General features: G+C 36.2%; 1 protein-coding gene across 1 annotated transcript in view; it reads left to right on the top strand.

The window, feature by feature from the left end:
* The first annotated feature begins 617 nt into the window (after positions 1 to 617).
* The window catches only part of Tspan8 (tetraspanin 8), a 29,339-nt gene continuing 5,157 nt past the window's right edge, over positions 618 to 24,799 (top strand). Inside the window, exons 1-6 of the mRNA XM_048359461.1 lie at positions 618 to 1,046; positions 10,183 to 10,245; positions 15,500 to 15,637; positions 16,736 to 16,810; positions 16,911 to 17,018; positions 21,704 to 21,838. Coding sequence (XP_048215418.1) covers positions 987 to 1,046; positions 10,183 to 10,245; positions 15,500 to 15,637; positions 16,736 to 16,810; positions 16,911 to 17,018; positions 21,704 to 21,838 — 579 coding nt within the window. The 5' untranslated portion in view covers positions 618 to 986. The remainder of the gene's footprint in view (positions 1,047 to 10,182; positions 10,246 to 15,499; positions 15,638 to 16,735; positions 16,811 to 16,910; positions 17,019 to 21,703; positions 21,839 to 24,799) is intronic.

Below are 24,799 nucleotides of genomic sequence, written 5' to 3' on the forward strand. Positions count from 1 at the left end.
TAGTGGATTGGAGCTATTGCTATACATAATCTATCAGAACAAGGGAAACAGAGTATCCTCCCTAAAAACAAACCAACCTATCATAAAAAGAACGCATTATAAAAGGGAGACAATGGAGACAGTCAGAGTGACTTTCTGGGAATTTTTTTTTTTTCCCCTTCATAAAGAAATCAAGATAAAAAAAGAAATGGTCTTGCCTTGATAGGTAAGGCTGCCTTGCCCTCTCTACCTCCCACTACTCTGGGAGCTTTCTGCAATTGTTTTGGGAAGAAAAACAGTCCCCAAACAAAAACCCAAAAGCTTTGGAAGGCAGGTAAACATAATTGTCTGGTGTTTTACTGTTCTGAGGTTAACGATAAAAGGATTCTATGTCTAAACCTCAAGGTTTTACAAATTTTAAAATGTGCTTTATTGAATTTGGAAGGAATTTAGTATTTTTGATAAGAGGCAATGCAAAACCTAGAGATACCATGTTCCTTCCCCCAACCCCCCCCCCCCACCCCACCCCACCACCCTGGGAGCGAAAGCACCTCATTTTCCTACGTGGAAACAGAGGGCAGGAAAGTCAGGCTGTGGTTTCTGAAGTCCAATCGCCAATCTCCCTGTGCCATTCTCCCCTCGGTTTCAGCGCCACTCCTGCCACTCCCTTAACTTGATATCTGTTTACTTTAGAGGAGGCAGGTTTTGAGAAAGGATCATAAATATCCTGGCTCAGAGCCCTAGGAGCCATGACAAGCAAAACAACATACTTGCCTGAAGATAGCCTTTATGATATTTAAATGTGTGGGTTAAATTTTTATCTACTTCAATAACTGTTTTTTTTCCCCCTTTGTTTTCCTGTCTACCTCTTTGCTTTCTGTTCCTGCTCTGAAGCCCAGTGCAGGCATCTCAGCAGGGAAATTACTCCCGGGCTTATTTGCAGGACAAACCTGTAAGGAATAGTTTACATTGAAGGAAGACATCTAGACTCCCCGTTCTTTTCCGAGATGGCACGTGTGAGTGGCTGTTTAAAATATTCTATGTTTATCTTCAACTTCTTGTTCTGGGTAAGTGATTTTTCTTTTAATTATCAATTTTGTGCAAGAAAGGGGATCTTGATATAATTATCCCGAAGAAAGACTCTATACTAGAGAAATAGGATGAGGGGGAAAATGTACTAGCCATTTAGTTGCCCTTTTGGATTAGTTTGATCTCTCTGGTTATTTCAATAATTGAAAATAAGCCAGGGACTCAGGATCAGTGAGGATAAACATTTGTTAAATGTTTTGATATTGTTGCCAAAACAACCCAAGAGGGGAAAACATACCCTTTGATTGAAGGACAATAATTCCTAGTTGTGTATCAACCAGGGGGTTCTCTTTAAGAGATCTGGGGGAAAGCAGTCTGACCCTGGCTGATTCCTTTTTTTCTGGGTTTAGAACAGTGACTGTTAGGCCGTGGGATGGTAAAGATATGTCAAGAGGATTGTTTTCAGAGCCACCACCCAACTAAAAGCAAGGGGTCACAGAAAGGTCCAAGGGAAACAAGATTATTGAATTCGAAGCTTAAACTCAGCCAGAGGGTCTGTGTCGGCATTTTATAGTCAATTTTTTTATGTGTCATTAATCCAGTTGTTCTCAAGAGGGTTTGTATTTAACATGTTATACTTCTCCTAAAAACTCATTGATACAGACATAGCAAATAAATGGAAAATGGCAGCTAACCCTGGAAATGGAAAAACAAGGTGTGAGAAGTGCAGGCTTGGACATTGGGAAATCTATCTTATTATTCTTAGCATAGATAGTACAATTAAGGACTGTTCAAAAATTGAGGGTGTGGCTCAAGTGATGCAGTGCTTGCCTAGAAATCACCAGGCCAGAATCTGGATGAGGTTGGGGGCCCCCGGGCAGAGGGAGAAGGCAACCACAAAGTGGAAGTAGCTCAAAAATGTCTAAATCAAAAATGTATTTTCTATTCTGGATTGGAAAGTAACTTATGCACTATAAAGAAACAAATAACTCTTGTTTTATTTTTGAACCTTGATATACAGCTAGTATCTATATGTTGGTAAATTTTTGTCCTACTACACTAATAGTGGACTTAATTAAACTCAGTGACAGACATACAGTTTTGTAGTGAATAACTTTACATTGAATTATAAATACAAATGACATGTTGGTAAGTTAAATGAGTATATAAATAAATAAATAAAAAGATAAATAATAAAGCTTATTCTTTATACTCTCTGTGTTACCAAAAATGGGCCATTTTTGAAAATGGTAAATAAAGCTTTAGAATATATGCTTATTTTTGAACAACTAATCCTGGTATATTTCTTTCTTTGAAATATTTAAAACATTGGGTGCAGAATATAAAGAAATATGTATTTTTATTATTATACAGTACTTCCAACATCCACAAAAAAAGACAGAGCTGGGTAATTCACTTGATCACTTGACCTCAACAGTCTTTCTCTACCAGAATTCCCATTTACTTCTCAACCCTATATAATCTTGAAGCCAGTCTCACATATATAATTTTACCTGAAAACATTTTAGTATATATCTTTGAAAGGTAAAAGGTCTTTCAAAACTGTAATTATAACATCAGTACCAATTTTTTTTCAGAGCTGAGGACTGAACTCAGAGTCTTGCTAAATCTCCAAACCCTAGTATCACATTTTTAAAAAACAATACAGATTCCTTAATCAATTATGAAATAATCACCCAAGGTGTAAGTTTCCATGTGAAAGTGCCTTGTAAATATTCCCTTTGGAGGTGAGATCCAAGTATGGTACACACATTGTTATTGGCTGATAAATCAGTTATGTTAATTTTAATTTATAAATGTTCACTTTAACTTGGTCTTCCTCTCTCCTTGAAAATTTTCCCAGTGGTGTGTTCTGTTGGCTTCAGCTCATTTTCTATGGTTTGAATTTCTTATTTTTTTTTTTTTTTGCCAGTCGTGGGCCTTGGACTCAGGGCCTGAGCACTGTCCCTGGCTTCTTCCCGCTCAAGGCTAGCACTCTGCCACTTGCGCCACAGCGCCGCTTCTGGCCGTTTTCTGTATATGTGGTGCTGGGGAATCGAACCTAGGGCCTCGTGTATCCGAGGCAGGCACTCTTGCCACTAGGCTATATCCCCAGCCCTGAATTTCTTATTTACACACCTCAGGTGTAAATGAACATGTTCCAATGGAGGGATATAGGGTGAACAAATGCAGCAGTGGAATTCTGTAGAAACTATGTTAAAAATTAACTAAACAACTTGTGGGCAGGGACAGGAAGGAAAAACTAGGATTGAACAAAGGAAGGAGCAACATTATCCAAAAGGAAATATACTCACTACCTGACTTATGAAATGGTAACTCCTCTGTACATCACCTTTGTAATAACAATTCTTTAAAAGCCCCTTGAGAAAGAATATGTTCCTCTGTCCTCTGTATTATATGTATATTAGTAGATGCTCTGGGTAGTTTGATAAGATTTAGGATTTTTATCTTTTTTGGCACAGCTACTTCATAAGTTATTAGGAGTTTCTTGATGTACCACTCCTTTGGGTGATTATACCTCATGGAAGCTTATAACCCATTTTTAGTTTATTTAGAGGTTTGCATAAGTGATATTTTACTTCCATCAATTTTTCTTCATTTATTATCTAGGATACTTTCAACAAGAAAATTCGCAAGTATTGATGTACTGTTTCATTACTGTTGATTTTGTGTGTGTGTGTATAAAAAAGGGACACATATGTACAAATACCACACATTACATATTTCATATATATGTTAGCATACATACTTCATTCCTACTTGGAATTAGTATTATCTACTTAATGTTAGGAAAATGGAGGAGAATGGAAATGGAATAGGCTGGAGTTGATCATCAACAGGAACAGGGAGGAGCACAGACCTTCCCTTGTGTTTGGAGGTTGTTCAATGGGGTGAATTTGGGACCAAGCTTAGGGGGGTCTAGGTAAGGAGGCAGAGGTTAATGAAAGTGCCACTAGGTCTAGGAAGTTGGTGGCTTTTCCTTGGGCCCACAATGGATTGTTTGTAGCTGGGTTTAGGTGAATTGCCCTACCGGCACATCAAAGCAGGTTAGGGCATACCTGGGTTTTTGCCGATGCCTTTACGGGCCTGGGAAAACTGGGTGGAGGTCAATCCTTCATATTCCATCTTTGAAAACAAAGAAAGAATGGGCCTAGAGGGGAGAGGTAAGTCCTTCACTTAATATTAGGGTTCAAGGTCAGCTGTAAAGATCTGTACCAAGTTGCACCCTCACGTTATCACTGCTTTCCTGGGAAACTCTGAGAATTTTATGGTTATTATTATGTATTTTCTTATCTCATAACAAAAAGGTATCTTGGTGTGGAGATTTCAGTTAGATACTGCTAACCACCTTCAAGTTTTCCCATCAGTATAGTGGGATTTATGATTTCTATAGACCAGATCTTGAAAGGATGCTTCAGTGACAGCAACCGTTATGAAGGCCAATCATGACTTATAAGCCAACACAAGACATCTATGTTTTAAGTAAAAATTTAAGCAATAGTAGTTTCTGGGCTAGGGAATGCTCTTATTTCTCTCCTCCCATCTCCCCTCACCCAGAGCTCTCAGTTGGAATTTTGTGATCCTTCATAGGAAATTAGCAATTTGTCACATTCTTAATGTTTACCTTAGTAAAATTTTAATGGTCCCATTGATGTGGTTTTCTTTTAGCTATGTTTTCAATTGCATTTTTTTCCCCGGGCATAACTTGTGAAACTAAGCTTTTATAAAGTAGGTCCAGATGTTGAAATATCTCTAAGATATATCCATTTAATCAAAAGTTACCAGTTTCCTTTGGAGAGACCTTGAGACAGGCCACACAAATAGGTCATGATTTCCATTTGTTAGAATTACTAACTGAAGGGAAAATTGTGAACTGAATGTCATTCATGCTAGAGGTTTACAAATAAGAAAATTCAAAGTACTATCAAAATTGTAGGTAAAAACTTATTTCCATGAGATTTGTGTCAAAAACACGAAAATGCTCTGTCATTTCTGCATCTCTTAGCTAGATTTTGCCTGGGAGTATTACAGATATGTAGAGTTTGCTAGGAGTTTGAATAAACATGGAACCTGGGGCCTGAGGATGGTAGATGAAGTGTAAGATGGTAGATGAAGTGTAATAATGGCCAGACATGGAGAGGTGTGAAGATGCTAGCTCTTTTTTTTGTTACAAATTTATTTTTTATTGTTATTATAGAGATGATGTACAGAGGGGTTACAGTTATATAAGTCAGGTAAAGAGTCAGTTACATTTATTGTCAGACAATGTTACTCCTTTCCTTGCTCTCTCCCAGTTTTTCCTTCCCATTTCCACTCATAAATTGTGAGTTCATTTTCAATGGAGTGTTCAGTGAGTGCCATTGCTGCATTTACTCATCTTTTATCCCTCCATTTCTGTAGAGAGGCCACTGTTAACAAGGAAAAACAAAGTGAGCTAGTAGTACCAATCCCTCATGAGGCAAGGTGAAAAGCAGCCAAGTGGTTAAGGAAGCCAGCTGTACTAGCAAGTGAAAGAAGTCCATACAGGAGGAAGCTTGAAGAGAGAAGACGGTAGTTAGAACATGGAGCACATCCAGGAACAAATGTTCTTATGTTCACTATTGCATCTTAGTGATGTTTGGGTCTCTAGCTTTGATAGATTGTGCAACAAAATGATTACAGACCTAACTTGGAGGAAGGAGTATATGAAAGGTAACAGGACCCATGGTTCAGGAAAAAACAATAAGGCACAGTTATAGTTCATTCTCTCAGCTGAGGAAATGCCGCATGACAAAGATAGAAATGTATAAATTTTGTAAACACAGCATTGGATGCCATATGTAATTAACTTTAGTTGAACTATGACAATGACATTGACATTGGTTGAGGGCTCAGGTTAAACATTTGCTTCCTTCATCTCATACTTAAAAAGGCACTTCAATAAATGATGTATACACAGTGTAATGAGATAGAAATATGAAACTACTCTATATAGTGGTAAATACACTGATCAGTGATAAATTTGAAGCAGGAATAAATAGGATAGAAAAAATATGTTAAGACAAAAATTCTCCTACCATAAATGAGCTGGAATGACAAAAAGCTCATTCATATCATTTGAGACTCAAATCCTGAATCTACTTATTGTGACTTTGTTTTCTTGCCATGGGTTCTTCAAATATAATGTACTTACATGAAAATGGTGCCTTCAAAACAACCTGGTAAGAAAATACCTCAACTTACATCATTTTATAATTCACAGAATATTAGAGGACAGATAAAGTACTGATCATGTATCTTTCTTCACATATTCTAAAGTTACATAAATTTTAGTGATTACTTGGGCACTATTTGTGTCAGAAAGAAAGAATAAGTTTTTGCACCTTCATTTAGAACTGTTTAAAATTGGATTGTACAGCTGTGTTCTGGATGTTTGATTTACTTAGTAGATTTAGAAATGCACATGAAGACAGCCATAAAGATACATGTACATATATTTAGCACTCACACAATGATCGTCATTCATCTGGGACCTGTGCTCTGACAAAGAAATATTTGAGTTCTCCAAAAACCCCATGACCTTTTAGTACTTTGATGTCATACATGGCTGAGAAATAAGCCTGAAACTCCAGCAGCACTTTTAATGGTTTCCCATTAGTTTGCAATGGAAATAAAGTCAAGGGCCTTCTTATCTCTTGGCTAATTTCAACCAATAATAATCTGGCTCACAACTCACTCTTGCTACTGTCATTGAATTATGAATTTTCTTTCATTTTCAGTACTTTCTCAATATAATTGACAAATATACAAAAAAAAGACAGAGCTGAGAAGGAAGGAGCATGGATGATTAAAAAAATGTATTAACAGAGATGAGGACAAATTAGCATTTTATTGTTTATCCTGGATAATGTCTTTCCATTTTCTTCTGGCATTTTATGATTTTCATCTTCTGCCCTATCTTGGTCTGGTTGGGTTACCACAAGAAGAAAATCTTATACAGTGAGTGGTTTAAACTACAGAAATAATAATAATTTTTATTATTATTATAATAATTATAATTTATTATTGATGCTTCTGCTACTAGTAGTAGTACTACTACTATTAACTACTACAGTTTTAAAGGGGGAAAAGCTGAAGGTTAGGCTGCTGGTTAATTGTGTTTCTGGTACAGGACCTCCTTCTAGCCTTCTTATAAAATCTGACATGACCCTTTCTTGGTTATGTTAAAGAAAAGAAAGACAGATCTATTTCTCTTAAGAGCCATAAATTCTATTGGGTTCCCTGAAGACCTCACTTTACCTTTATTATATCCTGAAACCCCTGTCAACCAAATTAGTCAAATTGAAATTTAGGACTTTCATATCAGAACTTTTAGGGACACAATTACATCACATACCACATGAGTAAATATCCAATATTATCTAATTTCTCATAATGCTGGTTCAGATTAATCCATTCAGATTCATTAATCAATTAATTAATTCAGATTGATCAGATTAATCCCAATTACATATGAGGAAGGAGACCCTGTGAGAGCTGCATGAAAACCACAGTGATTCTCTCGAATGAAAAATAAAAAAACAAAAGCAAACCAGGAGTCAGTTTTACAGTGTTCACTGACTATGGGCCTACAGGACCAACATTGAGCTCATTTCTTCCATATTCTTACCATAGTGCAGTAGAACACAGCAACATACTTCTTCTCAATTTCCACTTCTAATGTAAAAACTTTGAGGACAAACCCTTAAAACAAAACTAGAGGAAAAGCAAAGAACCAATATGATAGCCCATCTTCAAACAAGGGGGATGAAACAATTTAGTGCTAATCATGTTTCTAGAAAGATTGCTTTTGATAAGAAATAACTGTACTTGTAACATGGGCCAACAGACTTGCAACTAATTTCACAATACTATGATTGTGACTTTTACATAAGATTTTTTTATGTAAGACAAGAATGATATATTTTAAACATTCACTTATTTTCAATTTCCAAGTGTTTGAAAAAAAGGATAGAAATTGGAATGGAAATGACAATTTAGTTCATTTAAGGATCTGTAAAAGAGTTTTGTCTAATTGTGAAGATTGAAGTTGGGAAAGATATTCCTGATTTCTGAAATAATTGAGCACTCTAGCTTTTCAGTTTATGTTATGGACAATGTTCAGTGGTGGGAAGACTATGGTGGGAAAATAATGGTTGATTTTATAAGACTCATGTATGATTGGGTTTCTAAAACACTTTGGAAAAATGAAATAAATAATGACATACAAATAGAGAGTTAAAGTTTCACAGAATATATCCACTCCTTCTCACTAAGTATTAAGTTTTCTCTTTGAAAGTTTACTAAATATCAGATAGAAATGATAATCACTATACCTACCAGGATAACTAATGTTGTTTTTGGTTAAAACTAAGTAAGGGCAACTTTTAAGACAATAAGTTTAAATCTACTTGTGAAAGGAGAAGGAAAAGAAAATGTCAGTAAGAAAATCAAATGACCAACAAAAATATTCAACTGGTACAACATTGCTGAAAAAATCCCAGAGGGTCTCATTATTACTTGACATAAATACTCATTCACCATCTTATTAACAAAGAACTGCTGAAATGAGCTTTTATCTCCATTTGCAAATTATATTAGGATATAGTTGAGAGGAGCAGAAAGAGGAGAAGTAAAGGGGATTTTCAATTCTAAAGTTGTTTTAGCTTCATATACAGCGTGTGTGGAAGATAGTTAAATTGTTATTTCATGACTGGTAAAAGTTTTTGTTTTTAATTGTTTTGAAATCGTTGCAATTACTTTGTAGGAGTTGAAGCATGTAGTGAGGGTAGATTGGTTAAGAGTTGCCTGGGATTTTCATGATGTGACTATAACGTGTCAGGATTTAATTTCTTCAAGGCAAATGAACTTAAATGGTTCAGACCTAGACGGCTATTGAGTTTTCTTAGAGAACACATATTCAGTGGCCATTCGGCTAATTATTGTGCTCCCTATTCCTTAAAATAGCCTTTGACCTTATTTCTACTGCAAACTTAATGAGAAACCATGAAAATGCTGTGGGGGGAGGGGGGTTTGCAGGCCTGTGTCTCAATCTTGCATGACAACAAGATGCTACAAGGTCACTGGGGTTTTGGAGGACTCTGAAATTTCCTTGCCAGAGCACAGAAAGGTCAGAAAGATCTAGAAAGTTCTCCATCTTTGATGTTTTTGAAGCCATAATATCTTAAAAAAAGAAATCTTGAAAGACAAGTTTTCTTACGTTAAAGTAAAATGTGTTTCATGTTTTATGTGTTGGCCTTGGTCCAAATTAAATAATCTGGTAAAGTCATTAAAGGAATTTAAAATGTAAAGAACTGTTCTCCATTGTTCCTTTTCTCTGGATAAGCTTTACTATTGGGAAGAAGTTATTTTTAAGAGTGCTTATTTTGGTTCAAAAAGTATTGGTTAAAATGTACCTCTGTTCTTTTTTTTTTTTTTTTTTTTTTTTTTTTTGGCCAGTCCTGGGCCTTGGACTCAGGGCCTGAGCACTGTCCCTGGCTTCCTTTTGCTCAAGGCTAGCACTCTGCCACTTGAGCCACAGCGCCACTTCTGGCCGTTTTCTGTATATGTGGTGCTGGGGAATCGAACCCAGGGCCTCATGTATACGAGGCAAGCTCTCTTGCCACTAGGCTATATCCCCAGCCCTGTACCTCTGTTCTTAACTCCAGATTTTTTTTTTCAAATGCTCTACTGTTTACTGTCTAGCCTAACTTCTATTTCCCTCTTGAATCTTAACGGAATATTTGGTGATTCGTCAATTGTTTCCTTCTTTATAAGATAACTTCCTAGAGACAAATCCAGGAAGATACTTAATATATACTTTGTTGTTAATCAAAATACACGATTGGAATAAAATCATGGAGAAGAATATTTTCCCACCCATTAGAGATAATTGCTTGTCCATAGATCTGCAAGGGGACTGTGGATTCTTTATTCAGGTATTCTTTCTAAACTTACCATTGACAGTGAACACCTCAGTGATTATCTGTGAACATGCCTTTATGTTTGTCTATCAGGTGTCATCGCATAGTTAATGGTAAAACATTACAAGCAGATAGAACGGGGTATTCTGTAGAATGAGCATTTTAATCTATTTTAGCTGTACTCTGAACAGTCTTTATTCTTTACCTGCAGATATGTGGCTGCGTGATCCTGGGAGTAGCAATCTGGTTACGAGTAAGCAAAAGTGGGAAAGAGGTAAATACAGAAATAAACATGAACTGTTTTGTGCCAAAATAAGTCCATTTCTTTTTTTTTGTTTTTGTTTTTGTTGCCAGTCCTGGGTGTGAACTCAAGGCCTGAGCACTGTCCCTGGCTTCTTTTTGCTCAAGTCTAGTACTCTCCCTTTTGAGCCACAGCTCCACTTCTGGCTTTTTTCGATATATGTGGTGCTGAGGAATCGAACCCAGGGCTTCATGTATACGAGGCGAGCACTTTACCGCTAGGCCATATTCCTAGCCCAGTCCATTTCTTATAACAGTGAGACAACAATAATAATTTTAATAATTTTGGCAACATTTTCTCAACTGCTTAGTGGAAATTAAACTGGCATGCCAGGTTATAATTCAATGAATCAAATTGCTTATTATGTGCCTGGCACTATGCTGGATATGAAATAATCCTGGAGAGAAGATGGTGTTTGAAAACTAGGAATATTTCAATAATACCAAAGAGCAGAAGGGAACCAAAGAAGTAATTTTTCTCCTTCACTATTTAAGGGTAGCCTGATGTCTGGCTTGTGCATATAGACCACCTGTGCTCTCTTGATTGGTCCAAAAGGAATGTAGATGGAAGTTCTCTTGGAAAAGAAGAATCTGAACCCATGTTTTAATGGCAGCAAAGTGGAAAGGGAGTTGGTGTTTATCTTTCATAACTGGCATTGAAGGCAACTCCTTCCAACCAGAGGCTGGTCATGCTACTGAAACGTTGGGGATGTCCAATGAACAGCCTGTGTCAGCTTAAAAAAACTCTACCCATCCCCACTCACATCCACACACCTTGACACAACCAGGTAGCATCCTTACCAGGTTTGGAGGAAGTTTACTTAATAGGCTCCAGCCTTTGAACTTTACCTGATGCTAATTCTGTTCTATAACTTGCCATCACAAATATAGAACGAAGGGAAAGAGATAAGTGTGTGTGGTAATGTGGGGTGTGTTGAGTAATACCCTGACACTATCACCTAGCTTTTCTACTTCTAATCTTTTCCTTCCTTCCTCCTTTTCCTTCTCTTCCCTTCCTTCCCTCCTTCTTCTTTCCTTCCTTCCTTTCTTTCCTTCTTCCTTTCTTTTCCTTTGTCTCTTTCTTTTGCTCTTTCTTTCTTTTCCTTCCTTCTTTCTTTCTTTTTCTCTCTCCATTCTTTCCTTCCTTCCTTCCTTCTGTCTCTGTCTGTCTCTTGTTCCCTTCCCTCCACCAGAATGCTATTATTTCATGCAGAGCAGTCTATTTATTCTTAGCTGTTTGAACTCTACATAGCATCACATTTATTGCCACAACTTTTCCTCTTTCAAGAAGATTCTTGATTCATATTTAAATATTATAAAGATTATATTAAGCCAGCAAGGAAGACAGTCTACTTTCTATTAAACTATACTACACCGTTGTGAAGCTAACTGCATTTTGATACCACCTAGTGGAAAGAAAGATTATAAACAAATTAATATATCTGTTTTCTTTATTTTCTTGAAGTGGTTTACTTTTCTGAAAATTAATGTCTCTCCACTCTTGCCCCTCTCAACTTTCTTTGTGTCCCTGGAGAAACCAGTCATAGGGACAATTGATTACTTCCTCATTCTAGGACTGACTCACTTCGGTGAGAAACTGGGAGGGGCACAGGTGAGGCAAGAAGTGGATAAAAAAACTCCAGTTCATCTGAATTATATTCATTATTTAAACTGATAAGTGAATTTGATTGCCTGATAGCCTATGTGATGTTTGAGCATGAGGAAGAGGGCATATGAAAGCCTGCAGAACTTCTCTGGCCATATGGCTCAAAGTTAAGCACAAAGATTGACAGTCTTTTTAAGATGTGAGTTTAACCTGCATTTTATTTCATTATTTTATTTCTGGCTGATATTTTCTTCCTCCTCAGTGTTTGTCATGAACAAGCTTAGTGTTTAGTCTGTTAATAAATTATACACATTGAACAGATTACAAGCACCACCGTTCTTGAGCAGTTGTAACTCCATATCTGGTGGGGGGAGGGGAGGATGGAAGTAGACAGCATCTTTTTGAAAACCCCGAATGTGCTGTCAGCATCTTATCCAGAACAAAAGTCAGAATATGACAGATACCCTTAACCAGGCTGCTTTATATACAATTGGCTTGATTTATATTTATTTGAAGTTGGTGGCAAACAAAAATTAAGACTGAACAAAGAGCTAAATTTTATTACTAGAAAAAACAAAGTAACAGTAAGCCTACATAGAGAAAAGAAGGAGGATAGGAAGGTGACATTTCTTCTCCTAAAGTGCCACCATGGGACTGTTTTTTCTCTTGTAGTATAAGCTCCCATGAGGCAGAGAGGTTCTTTCCAATCCATGGAGGATCTTTCAGTCTTCAACCTTCAAACCCAGAAGTCCTCCTTAGGAATTGCCCCCCCCCACCATCTTTTCCTTCTTTATGTAATTTTGCTATTATTATAAAGGTGATGTATGGAGGGTTTTTAGCTATGTATGTCGGATAAAGAGTACATTTCCTTTTGAACAATGAACAACGTTACCCTTTCCCTCATTTATCCCAGTTTTCTCTTTCCACCCTACTCACAAATTGCATAGTTCATTTTCAACATAGGGTCTAGTGAGTACCACTGCCACATTTGTTCACCCTTGGTCCCTCCATTTCTGTGTCCCCCCCCTTACCCTACCAAAGACAGATAATGAACAAACAAGACAAAAGAAAAACAGCAACAAAGAAAAAAAACCTCTATTTCCTGAAGTTCATTTCAATAAATATTATTTCAAATGATCAGAGGCACATAGGTATTGCTCCTTTGTGTTCCTCTCCTAAGAATACCCTCCTTATGTCTCAATGTGTGTGAATGCCTAGTGTCCAGTATAATTTATCATGTCCCAGTGCAGTTTTTTTCTTTTACCATTCAGTGTATTTACTTCTTGATTTATATATACATTCTAGTTACCACAAATGAGGGAAACAGTGGAACCTATGTTTCTCTGTCTCCCCTCATCTTAAGATACACATAGGCTCAGTGTTCACCCAAGAGAGCTTTTGAAAGCCTTCTCTGTCTCTGCTGGAACAAATGGCCAAACTCAAGTTTCCATTTTATTCTTCAATAAGAATAGACATTTGTTGAGCTGGACTTGGCTCTGTGACTCACACTCACTCCCTTTGTAACAATCCAGGCTTGCCTGCCTGGATCAGTCTCACAGAAGTGCCTGCCCAGGTGCTAGCTGGGTGACTCAGTCCTCAGAGGTAGACATTTGATCTCTTATTTCTACCTCTGAGATAGCTATTTTAATTTCTGATAACTCAGCTAGAGACGTGTTAAGGTTTTCTGTATTTACTGGTCAGTCCATAGAGTTGTTTCCAACAAGTGCTTTTTGGCCACATTTTCAGACCTTACCTTCTAATGTCAAATCTATTAACAGTATTATTTCCTAGCTTCCATCTTAATCAAACACTTAAAAAAAATCCCCCAAACAAACCTATATAGACTAGAACCAGGCTTTTGAAATATGTAAATTGAAACAATATCTGTAAGCACACACTCTTGGAGACAAAGGATGCTTTAGAATTTTCAGACCTGACCCACTTTCCTTTCATAAATAAGAAACTGGGCCCAGTGCACCTGCATGTCCTGGAGTTACAAATGCTGCTAAGACTCTGAGTAGAATATGAATCTTTGTTTGAAGACTTTCACAATTTCACTTCATTTCTTCCTACTGAATGTTGATAAAGGTTTCTGCTAGGCTAGAAGTGGACTTAAAACACCTTTGAAGGAGAAAGATTTTTGTCGTAGCATTATTTAGGTTATTTTTATTGACAGTTAAGAGATGAGGAAGAGTGGGAGAATGATGGTAGGTGGTATTACTATGAAGGTATTTAGGTTGTTTGGAGAAGCACTGAATAAAAGACTTTGGGATGTTATCTTCCATATCCCATTACTTAAAAGGCAAACATAATAAAGAGTTTTTTGAGGACTGCTCCTTCTGGGAATAAGGAGACTCAATATGAAATACCAGGAACTGGACATTTTTTTTTGCCAAGATGCAAGGCATTGTTATTAACCCATAAAACTTCCTCTGTCCCTTTACAGTCAAGTCCTGCCTTCCTTCCTGTTTTGCCCAAAGGCAAACACTGCTTTGATTTTTATCATCAAGCATTTGCCTGTTCTTGAACTTTATATAAATCATCCAGTGTTTGCCCTTTAAAATAAGGCTTTCTCATCTCAACCATCTCATAATGGTTATGAGGCTATCCATGTTGTATCTATCAGTGATTTGAAGATTTTTGGCTTTTTCTTAAATTAAAAAGAATTACATTATCATAAAATACATGCTCTGTAGTGCTACTTTACATACAAATACAAGCAGTTTGACTCTAAAATCACATTAAGAAAATGAAAGTAGCTTTCCTTCTAGGATTTCTAAAGCAGTTTTAATAGATATTCAGACTCTTTTTAAAGCATAATCTTCATATATTTCTTTTAAAATTTAATTTTATTGTCAAATGGTTACAGTTACATATGTAAGGTAGTGAGTACATTTCTTGTCAAGGTTGTTACCCTCTCCCTCATTTTTCTCCCATCTTCCCTCCTCCCCAATCCCAAGTTGTACTGTTCATTTCCAACATAGTGTCTTGTGAGTATTGCTGTTGTATTGGTTTACCCTTTGTCTTTTGTCTCACCATTTTGATGTTTCCCTTCCAACATAATTTTAGAACATTTAGAAGTTACAAATAAGCACAGAAATTATTATTATTATTATCCACTTACTGTATGCCCCCACTAGGCTGTTTTCAATATATTTAGGTAATACGTATAAACAAAGAATAAAAATCTTAGCTTAACACACTTGAATATATCTGCATGTAATTAATTAAATAGAGATTATTCTTTAAATGATAAAAAAGATTTCTTAGAATAATGGGATTCAAATGCCAAACCTAAAAGTTTGATTAAAAAAAAACTATTTTAAAATCTTCAATTCCTACTAGCTTCCTACTTGGTACTTTGTCAGGAACAGAAAGATTTTGTACTGACAATTTCCCTGTCATGTGGCACTATCAGATAAATGTTAGGTATCATGGTTCAGGTTGTTGCTTGGAGCTCATGAATTTAAACTTAGAACACACTTGTAATCTAGAAGTAGCAAGGCTTCTCTTGTGTGCCTACTATGTGATTGACTTTGTTCTGGGATCAGGGAAGCTACAGAATGAGGAAACTGATAAGAACAAAAGGAATTTACACCATTCATCTCTTTTTAATTTCCAGGTCCTCACTTCAGGGAACTCTGGCGGCAGTCCCTTTGTGGCCATGAATATCCTGATAGCTGTGGGTGCTATCATCATGGTTATGGGTTTCCTGGGCTGCTGTGGGGCTGTGAAGGAAAGCCGTTGTATGCTACTCCTGGTGGGTTTTTCCACACAAAACTCTATCCCCCTCTCCTTCCCCCCACTCCAACATGTCAGTTCACCAGTATAATCCATCTTTATCAGTGTCACCCCATTCATTACTCTTGCTCCATCTACTCAGATCTCAATTCTGGAGGACTATCTCCTGCCCATTGTCTGCCAAAAGACACCTGAAATTGATGAGACATTGACTTTGATTATTGAAGCTAATGCAGCTTACTTGGATTTGGCTTACTTTGGTTTAGATTTGAACACACTCTGGGAGAAGACACATTTTAATCATTCATTCATTTTTCATTCATCCATGCAGTATTACAGCATAAATGTATCAGACAGTGTGCCACATGTTAGCAAATAACTTGGACAATTAGACCCCACTGAAGAGACTAATAAATAAACAAAGAGCTACAGCACAAAAGGGCAAAAATAGAAAAAAGGATCTCACAGGCCAGGGCAGAAGTGAATAAGGTGAGAGTGTGGACAGAGAGTTGAAACAGAATCTAACAGAACTATAATAGCATCTTTGGTGATTGTTTTTTTCCCCCAGTAATAAAGCCTCATTTTCATTTGAGAAATGTAATTACTGGAGGAAGTTGTTAAAAAATCTGATTTGTAGATTGCGTCCTCTCAAATTGCGATTTCATAGATCTGAGGCAGATTTTGAGAACCGACATATAAAACAAGGTACCATGTGGTTCTGACAGTGTGAAAATACTGTTTTGAAGCAAGTTCTGAATGTGTGTGTGTGTCCTTATATTTGATGAAAGAGGGAAAGGAAACATAATATTCAAGCATATTCATGTATTTTTCCAATTTCTCTCCCTTTAATATTAGATAAACCCAAATTAGTCCTAATCAGTAAAGTGTTATTGGCACTATTTTTTCTTCATCAACATTTGAGGCAAATGTTTCTGAGTAGCAATGGAACCCAATTCTGCAATTAGGTACACAGAGTGGAATACAAGACAATTGTGGTTAATGTTCTTATAGTGGGACAATCCTGACCATAAAGGGAAGTTAATACCAAAATGCTTGCTACTGCTGTTGCTGAGTACACTGAAGATAACAGATAGCCTTCTTTCTTTTTTTCTTCCAGTTTTTCATAGGGTTGCTCCTGATCCTGCTTCTGCAGATAGTAGCAGGTATTCTAGGAGCCGCTTTCAAATCTGAGGTATGCACACAAATGATATTTCATAATTTTGGGGAAAGCCTAAGACATGGAAATACTACCATCTGGCGTGAATTATTTGACTGTATTTTTTTATTTTCAGACTATTCGAGCACTAAATGAAACACTCACAAGAGATGTAACGTTTTTGAGTGAAACAGGGGAAGAGGGAAAAGAATTCCGGGAAGCTGTGCGTGACTTTCAGGAAGAGGTAATTGGAATTTATTGGTCATTTGAGGGCTGAACATAATTCTTTGATGTCTAATCTTTTAACCAGCATATTCCATAAGAAATGAACAAACATTCATTTTTGCGGATTTTGATTGTCAAAATGCAGTAAGAAAAACTAAATGTTTTTTAATTCTTAATGATAATCTGAAGATGTGTAGAGTAGATTAAATCTCAATTGGGTCAAATAAATAATTGTTCTAACATATTTACTACTTAAAAGAGTAGTTTGTTGCGAAGTCTGTCTGTCTCCTTTTCTTCCTCTCTACCTCCCCATCTCCTTTTTCACCAAGATTTATATTGCGTAGCTCATTTACTATTCACAACAACTCTACTAGGTATGTTCTTGTTTGCTTTGCATTGCTATAATAAAATGTCTAGGATGAGTAGTTTATGAGACAACAGAGTGATTCAGTTCACTGCTCTGAAGATTGCAGAGCATGGTGTCATTGACTGCACAGTACCAGGGAGGGTTGCAGGGGTGAAGGCAGGCAATGGTGGGAACATGGACAGAAGGGATCCAGAAGGAATTAGGTTGAGAGACAGAAAACAAGAAGCTAAGGAGGAGTAGGTAGTGCTTCTTTGATAATAACCCTTTCTTGAGGAACTCAAAACCCCTCCCATAAGACATCCTTAAGACAATAATAATGTATTCGCATAGATGAAACCTCAGTCACCTCATTATCTTCCACTATGACTTACCTCTAGAAAGTTCCTTAATGCCACTACATTGGGAACTAAGTTTCCAGCTCAAGTAACTGGGGAAAACATGCTCAAAACCATATTCAAATCATAGCAGATGGTAATAGCCCCAGAAAACTTATTTATAAAGATGAGGATTGGGATTTAGGGAAGTATGACAGTGAAACAATGATGAAGTTGTAATTTGAATACAGATCTATCTGATGAGACTATTATTGTTTATCATGGGAACCTCCTCCTCCTCCCCCTCCTCTCCTTTGCCTCTCTTCTCTCCCCCTCCCCCTTCTCCCCTTCTCCTTTCTTCACTGTGTTTTTTTTTTTTCTTTTTCTTTTTTTTTTGCCAGTCCTGAGGCTTTGAACTCAGGGCCTGAGCACTGCCTCTGGCTTCTCTTCGCTCAAGGCTAGCACTCTGCCACTTGAGCCACAGCACCACTTCTGGCCATTTTCTATATATAAGGTGCTGAGAAATCAAACCCAGGCCTTCATGTATAGGAGGCAAGCACTCTTGCCACTAGGCCATATTCCCAGGTCCCCTATTTTCTTTTCTTTAGAATATCAAAGCTTGAGGAAGGAAGGAATGCTATATAACTCCTACTCAATCTTTAAACATTACTAGGCACTATTCCCTAAGGCAAATACTACTATTCAAGGTTCCTTGAGCATTGCTGACTCTTGCCATGTAGCCACTGCTTCCCCTCCTTAGAATGTACTCTTAATGAATATCTGTGCTTTAAAGCTTGACTTACTCATTTCATGGGGCAACTCCTCACCACACCTTTCACTCAGGATTTGCATCATATTAACCACGTATACTATTCTATTCTGGCATGTCATTGGCATTCTCAGATTCTTAAAGGTGGGCTGGATTATATATTTTTTGGGTCATTTAGCCTCACTTGGCATTGTTTACCAATTTGTGCCCATCTTATTTGTGTACAAGTCTGATGGCTGATAGGTTCTTTCCTCATTTGAAATAAAGCCTAGCTCTTAAAATTTATACAATGTAATTCTTTTCTGGGACTTTGAAGAAATACAAAGTCTGTAGATGCCTCTACATATGGCAGCTTGTTCTTTTAAAAATGGATGTCACTTGATCCCTCAAGGTTTGTTTCTCAAGTGGAAACATCCTTAGTTTCTTCAGCTATTTATCAGATGACATTTTGTGTTCTTACCCCCCCCCCCCCCAGAACATTCATCAGTTCCTATTTGGATAGACTCCAACTTATAGAAATTCCACTTAAAGCATTATTTCCCAGAACCAAAACCTGATATGGATCAGTCCCATTTAACTTCCTCTGTGTTTTGATCTCTTCCTGTTTTCCCTGGAGCTGCATCCTTAGATTACCTCTTCTCCTGGATTAAAACCAGGATGGATCAAGCATCCTTGATCCTCCCCAATAAACTGACCTAGGACAAAAGGAACAGAGATAACCAGTGGGCTTTTGGGTTAGGTCTAGAGTCACATGTATGCACATTGTTCCTGGGATTTAAAGTCTCAGTGCCAATTGTAAGTTACTAAATGGTTCTCTCTTCTTCCTCCTCCTCCTCCTCCTCTTCCCTTTCCTTCTCCTGTTTGTCGTCCTCCATTTTTAGCAAGTTCCTTTGATTTGTTCTTATTTCTGTGTAGAAATTCTATGCCTGACATTTCTTATAAATTTGCATTTGTTTTTCTTAACTTTCCTGGTTACCTGTCTTGTTTTTTCCCTTCCTTCCTTCCTCCCTCTTTCCCTCCTTTCCTTCCTTCCTTCTTTCCATTATACTTTTTTGGGTAAAGGCCTTATCCTAAATGCTGGATGATCTAGAGTACAAGGACATAAGGACAAAAATTGAAGATACAAAGTGGTTTTGTTTTCTCTTCAGATTTTAAGGAATTACCACACAAATTCCCTATTAACTTATGTTAGAATGTGCCCCTTTTGCATTTTTGGTGATGGATATTTATTTGGAACTGTTTTATACATTCTCCATGTAATGTCTTTTTTTATCCAGCTGTTAAAACTTTTGACAAATTTGACCAATTAAGGAGAAATTTCCTAATTTCTCCTACTGCTAATGTAGAGAACAGATATGTTGATAAACTTTAGCCTTCCTATCAGTTCTCCTTTATGTTTCTATGCCACCCTAGCAATCTTTATGTATATTGTGCAAGATGTTTATGAAGGATGTTTATGAAAGATGTTTTGTAAAAGATTATATCTTGTTTCTTTTTCATTTGAATTTTATTGTAAAGGTGATGTACAGCTACATAAGTCAAGTAATGAGTATATTTCTTTTTGTGCAGTATTACCCCCTCCCATTTTTCCTCCCACTTTTCTCCTTCCCTCCTGCAAGTTGTAAAGTTCATTTCCAACATAGTGTCTAGTGAGTGAGTACTATTGCATTTTTTCATTCTTTGTCTCATCATTTTTTGTGATTCCCTTTCCCTTCCCCAAATCAGATAAACTGATATACAAGACAGAGGTAACAGAAATAAAAAAAAAAACTAACATCAGAGAATAAACCAAAAGGGGAAAAATAAAGAAAACAAGAAATAACTTCTGTCTTTTATTGTACTGCTTACAATCATATCTTGTTTTATATGCAGTGTGAATATAAATCAATACTATTCAAGATTAGGTAACCAAAAAGAATAAGACATGTGTCAAGCCTACCATGAAAACAGGAATAGAGGTTGTTTTACAACTGACTACCTTGTTAAAACTGATATTGGAGCTACCTGAAATGTCTAGCTGTTTATTATAGAAACAACCATTGAGCTATGTGTTTGTGAAATTCAGTCTTGGGGCCAAAGCACAAGATACTATATGTGCCTCTGCTAAATTTGTTAGTTTAATTTTATTGTGTACAATCTTTGAAATACATTCTGCTATCTAGCCTATTAATCATCACTCCCAACTCTACATGGACTCTACACCAACTAGTGTTGAGCAGATACATGGATAACACAAAGAGATCATGTTCGTGTGAGAACATAATAGAATAACAACAAGTGAGCAACAAAAATAAATTTATAGCAGCTAATGGATAGTATGAAGAGTTACTGTGAGTCAGGCTCTGGATTAAACACTTCATGAGTTTTCTCATTTGTACTATTAGCACCTGGTATTATCTGTTGTTTTAGAGATGAAGAAACTGGGGCACACAGAAGTTCTTTCAGTATTCTGGCATCTCAGTGCATCATAGGCCTGGAGTATTGGTTTTGTTTTCTTCACAATTACTTCCTACCCTTTCTGCATGAAGAGTCTTTTCTCTACTAGAGTAGGTAGGAGCAAGATGTGGAACAATTACTTTTCTCACTTCCATCTAAAAATATTTTGTGCCACATCCCTTGAGTCATTTGGCTTATCACTGCCTTGTTTTTCTTCCTCAAAAAATGGCAGCAAATCCTCTTCCCCTATTCTTTAATGTTTTGCTGTGTTCCATTTATTCTGGTCCCTAATCTTGGTATTTTTTTCTAAGAGCTCCCTCCTTCATTTTACTTGCTATTTTGAACATAGCCAGGAAAATTCAATCCCAAGCAAGGCCACAGAAGCTTTCTCTTCAGTCTTTGAAATGTCTCTCAACCTTTGTCCTTCTTTCTACTAAAAGTGACCCAAGATTGTGGGATGAGAATTTTATCATGAACATTTTTCATCTCTTCTGAGCAACAATTTTAATTAATTCTCTGGAAACTTCTTTGCTAAAATCTAAAACAAATACATCTGACTCTGCTCTCTCTTTTGTCATTGAACTTAGCAGGTAAGGTTTTGTTTGTTGTTTTCAATTTTCTCAGAGTTGGGCAATTGAGCCCACTTTTTTCTTCATTATTGTTGCTGCTCTGATCAGAGGAGTGAGTGAGGTGATTTACATTATGTTTTAGCATAAGAAACATCTTCCTAATGACATTCAGAAGAATATAATTCAGAATATTAATAATGTTTTAAACCTTCTTAGTAACTGCTTTTCATTCTGCTTTCTACCAAATAGCTTCAATGCTGTGGCTTGGTCAATGGAGCTTCTGACTGGGGAAATAATTTTGAACAAGTTTCTAAGTCATGTGAATGCCCAGAAAGATCATCTGCTATTTGTGAAATGTATCAAGGAAAATATGTTTACAAAAAGGTGAGAACTAACTAAATCTCAGAACAGTAAGTGGTTCTATTGTTTTCACAGTGAAAGTGCAAAAATTTTAAATGCAGCAAGTAAAATGGGAATCATGATATGAAAATGATAGACATTACTCAAGAACAAAACAAGTCCATGCTTAAAAAGATAAGCAGATGTTAAATAATGAAAGGACTTACTTTCTTCTGTGTTTGCCATCATGTAAACCCAATTTTATTTTATTTTTATTGTAAAGCTGATTGGTGTCCAGAGGGGCTACAGGTACATAAGTAAGATAACAAGTACATTTCTTTCCCAACAGTATTACCCTCTCCTTCATTTTCTCCCACTTTCTCTCCCTCCAACTCCCCTCCCTCCCAAGTTATATAATTCATTTCCAACATAATATCTTTTGAGTATCACTGATACATTATTCACCCTTTTTAATATGTAAAAATAACTTTCTACATGAAGTATAAAAGCAAGTACAAATTAACATGGAGGTTTATTTTGTGCTGTCTATGGTGACCATTATCGTTATTTTTCTATCTTTTTCTATTTTAACATTAGTTCTAGAAAATAATATATGAATGTTTTCTAATAAAGTTTCTCCTTTCAAAAAGTATGCTGTCACACCTCAGAACAACTAACGCACAGTCTAACAAAATTAATACCAGGAAGCTGGTACTTGAGATGTGTGTGGAGCAGGTCAAGGGGCGGAGATACATAAAGAGATGACTGGGGGCAAGTATTCAGTGCATATCCTATGACACTAGGAAAATTGAGGGCTTGGATGAAGATCAGATGCATAGGGGAGAATTACACAAGGGGTTATGTTGATCAAGATGCATTGTCCTCGTAAACTGACATTGTTGAATGATAATCCATTTGTACAACTACTTAAAATAATAAAAATATCATAAAAAAGAATAAACAAAATATATGTGAAAAGAAAGTGCTTGTCATTCGGTCATGTAGGCTCTAGATGTTAAATGTAAATTGGTTACCTGGTTTTGTTGCAATAGAGAAATAGCTTTGGATATTTAAAGTCAATTTAAAAGGCGAGTCTATCTCTTTACTTGTTGTAGATGTCACATTTGTGTAATTTCTGGACATCAGTATGTACTTACTTTATTTTTATTTATTACTTCATCAAATATTTATTGATCACCTCTTATGTGGCCTCAGTCAGCCACTGGAGATCCATCCTTGAATAGAGTTCAATGTCTACACTTAGAGAGCTGATAATAAAATAGTAAATGGAGAAAAATAATTAGGCAACTTCAATCTAGTCAGTTATTGGTATTGATTAGATGGGCAGATACACTTCTTAAGTCTCCATGTAACTCAGTCTTTGAAGCTCAGAATATGGCCTTATGTGGGACTGGGTATCTACTCTTTATCACAGGGCTTCTGTATGCATTCCTTCTGCCTGGTAGAAATGTCTATGAAGATGACAACTGCTATTAGTGTTTCATTTATTTGCTCTTATTCTTCTTCAGTGCCTACTCTGACTCCACCATTTCTTGTTTGAATTAGACAGGCTTCTAGATCATTCAGGAAATTATAATCTAGTTAGAAAAGGACACATAAAAGCTATTGTAACAATGAATTGATTTCTATCATCTTAATGATTGTTTCAGATCAGGCCCTGTTTTGGTTTAGTAACTGGTACTAAGTTTAATATATAAAAATTATCTGCAGGAAAATTTCTCTTCTCACTGCTAATCTTTATTTATCTTATCAGTATTAAAAAGATTATTTTGCAGCATTGCTAATATTAATAGTTAAAATAAGTCACGACGCAGAAATTATTTTCTAGACTTTAGTGATGCCATGTTATTTTATTGTCAAAGCAGTAACACTAGCAAAGTTCTGTTTGTATACTTTACTTTATTCTTATACTTTATATTCTTCCCTCCTCCCCTCACAACCATCTAACTTAGTCAAAACCAAATAAAGAAGTGAAATAAGCACAGTGTAAAAGCATGTAACTTCTACCTAGGATAATAAGGAAATTAGCAACTCATTTGTGGATAGACATCTATCCCCTGTTAAGGTTTCAACTCAAAAATGTCTTTCTTCAAGAAAGAGTCTGAAAAAAACTTCTTAAAAACAGATACTCCCTGCAAATATACACATAATTCAGCTGAATGTAGGCTGCTAGCTACCCTGTTTCCCAAAAGGAAGGTCATAAATTCATAAAATTCTTTCATCTGCAGTGCAAGAAGTCTGAAAAAATAAAAGATTAGAAATGGCCATAATTCACACTTCTATTTTTTCCTCTCTCTTCAGCCAAGATAAAGAACAAGGGGAGAGAAACCTCCTTATGAATAACAAATGTGAATCAGTAGATACAATCATTAATCTCACAGTGAACTGTAAATAACACAATCATCTTAAATGTTTACCACTTTGGCTAAGATGTGAATGAGAAATCTGTTATATCAAGGAATGAAGGAAAAGACTTAGTCTTACAGAGAACCATTATTTAGCACATACATACATTAGTTATCCTCATATATAAATGACTCTCACAGGGTGACATAGTCTGTGGTATTACAACCAAGAGGACCATCACATTGGCTAGTATTTTTATTTTTTAAAAATTCATCTTAGAATCCTTGGAATCTTTAGGATTGGCTTGAAATGGTTTGAAATTGATATTATATGCTGGTTTGGATACATTTAAAAGTATACTAGAGAAGCAACTTTCTAAATTTTTTTATTATCCCAAGTAATAATACAATGACATTTCTTTTAACAGTAAAGATAATTACAATAAATATTAGGAAAAATTTTTGAAAAGTCCTTGAAAAAATGAAAATTTGCAATGCATTAGGTCTAGAATTAAATTATTATTTATATATATTTTAATTATAAAAATGATAAGTTTTGAATACGTGGCTGAAAAATGTATTTGCAATGACCAATCTGTAGATTCAGTAATTAGGTAGCCAAAGCAAAATTTTGCTCTTT

The sequence above is a fragment of the Perognathus longimembris genome, chromosome 1, assembly GCF_023159225.1.
Source record: "Perognathus longimembris pacificus isolate PPM17 chromosome 1, ASM2315922v1, whole genome shotgun sequence".
In the NCBI taxonomy this organism is placed as follows: Eukaryota; Metazoa; Chordata; class Mammalia; order Rodentia; family Heteromyidae; genus Perognathus; species Perognathus longimembris.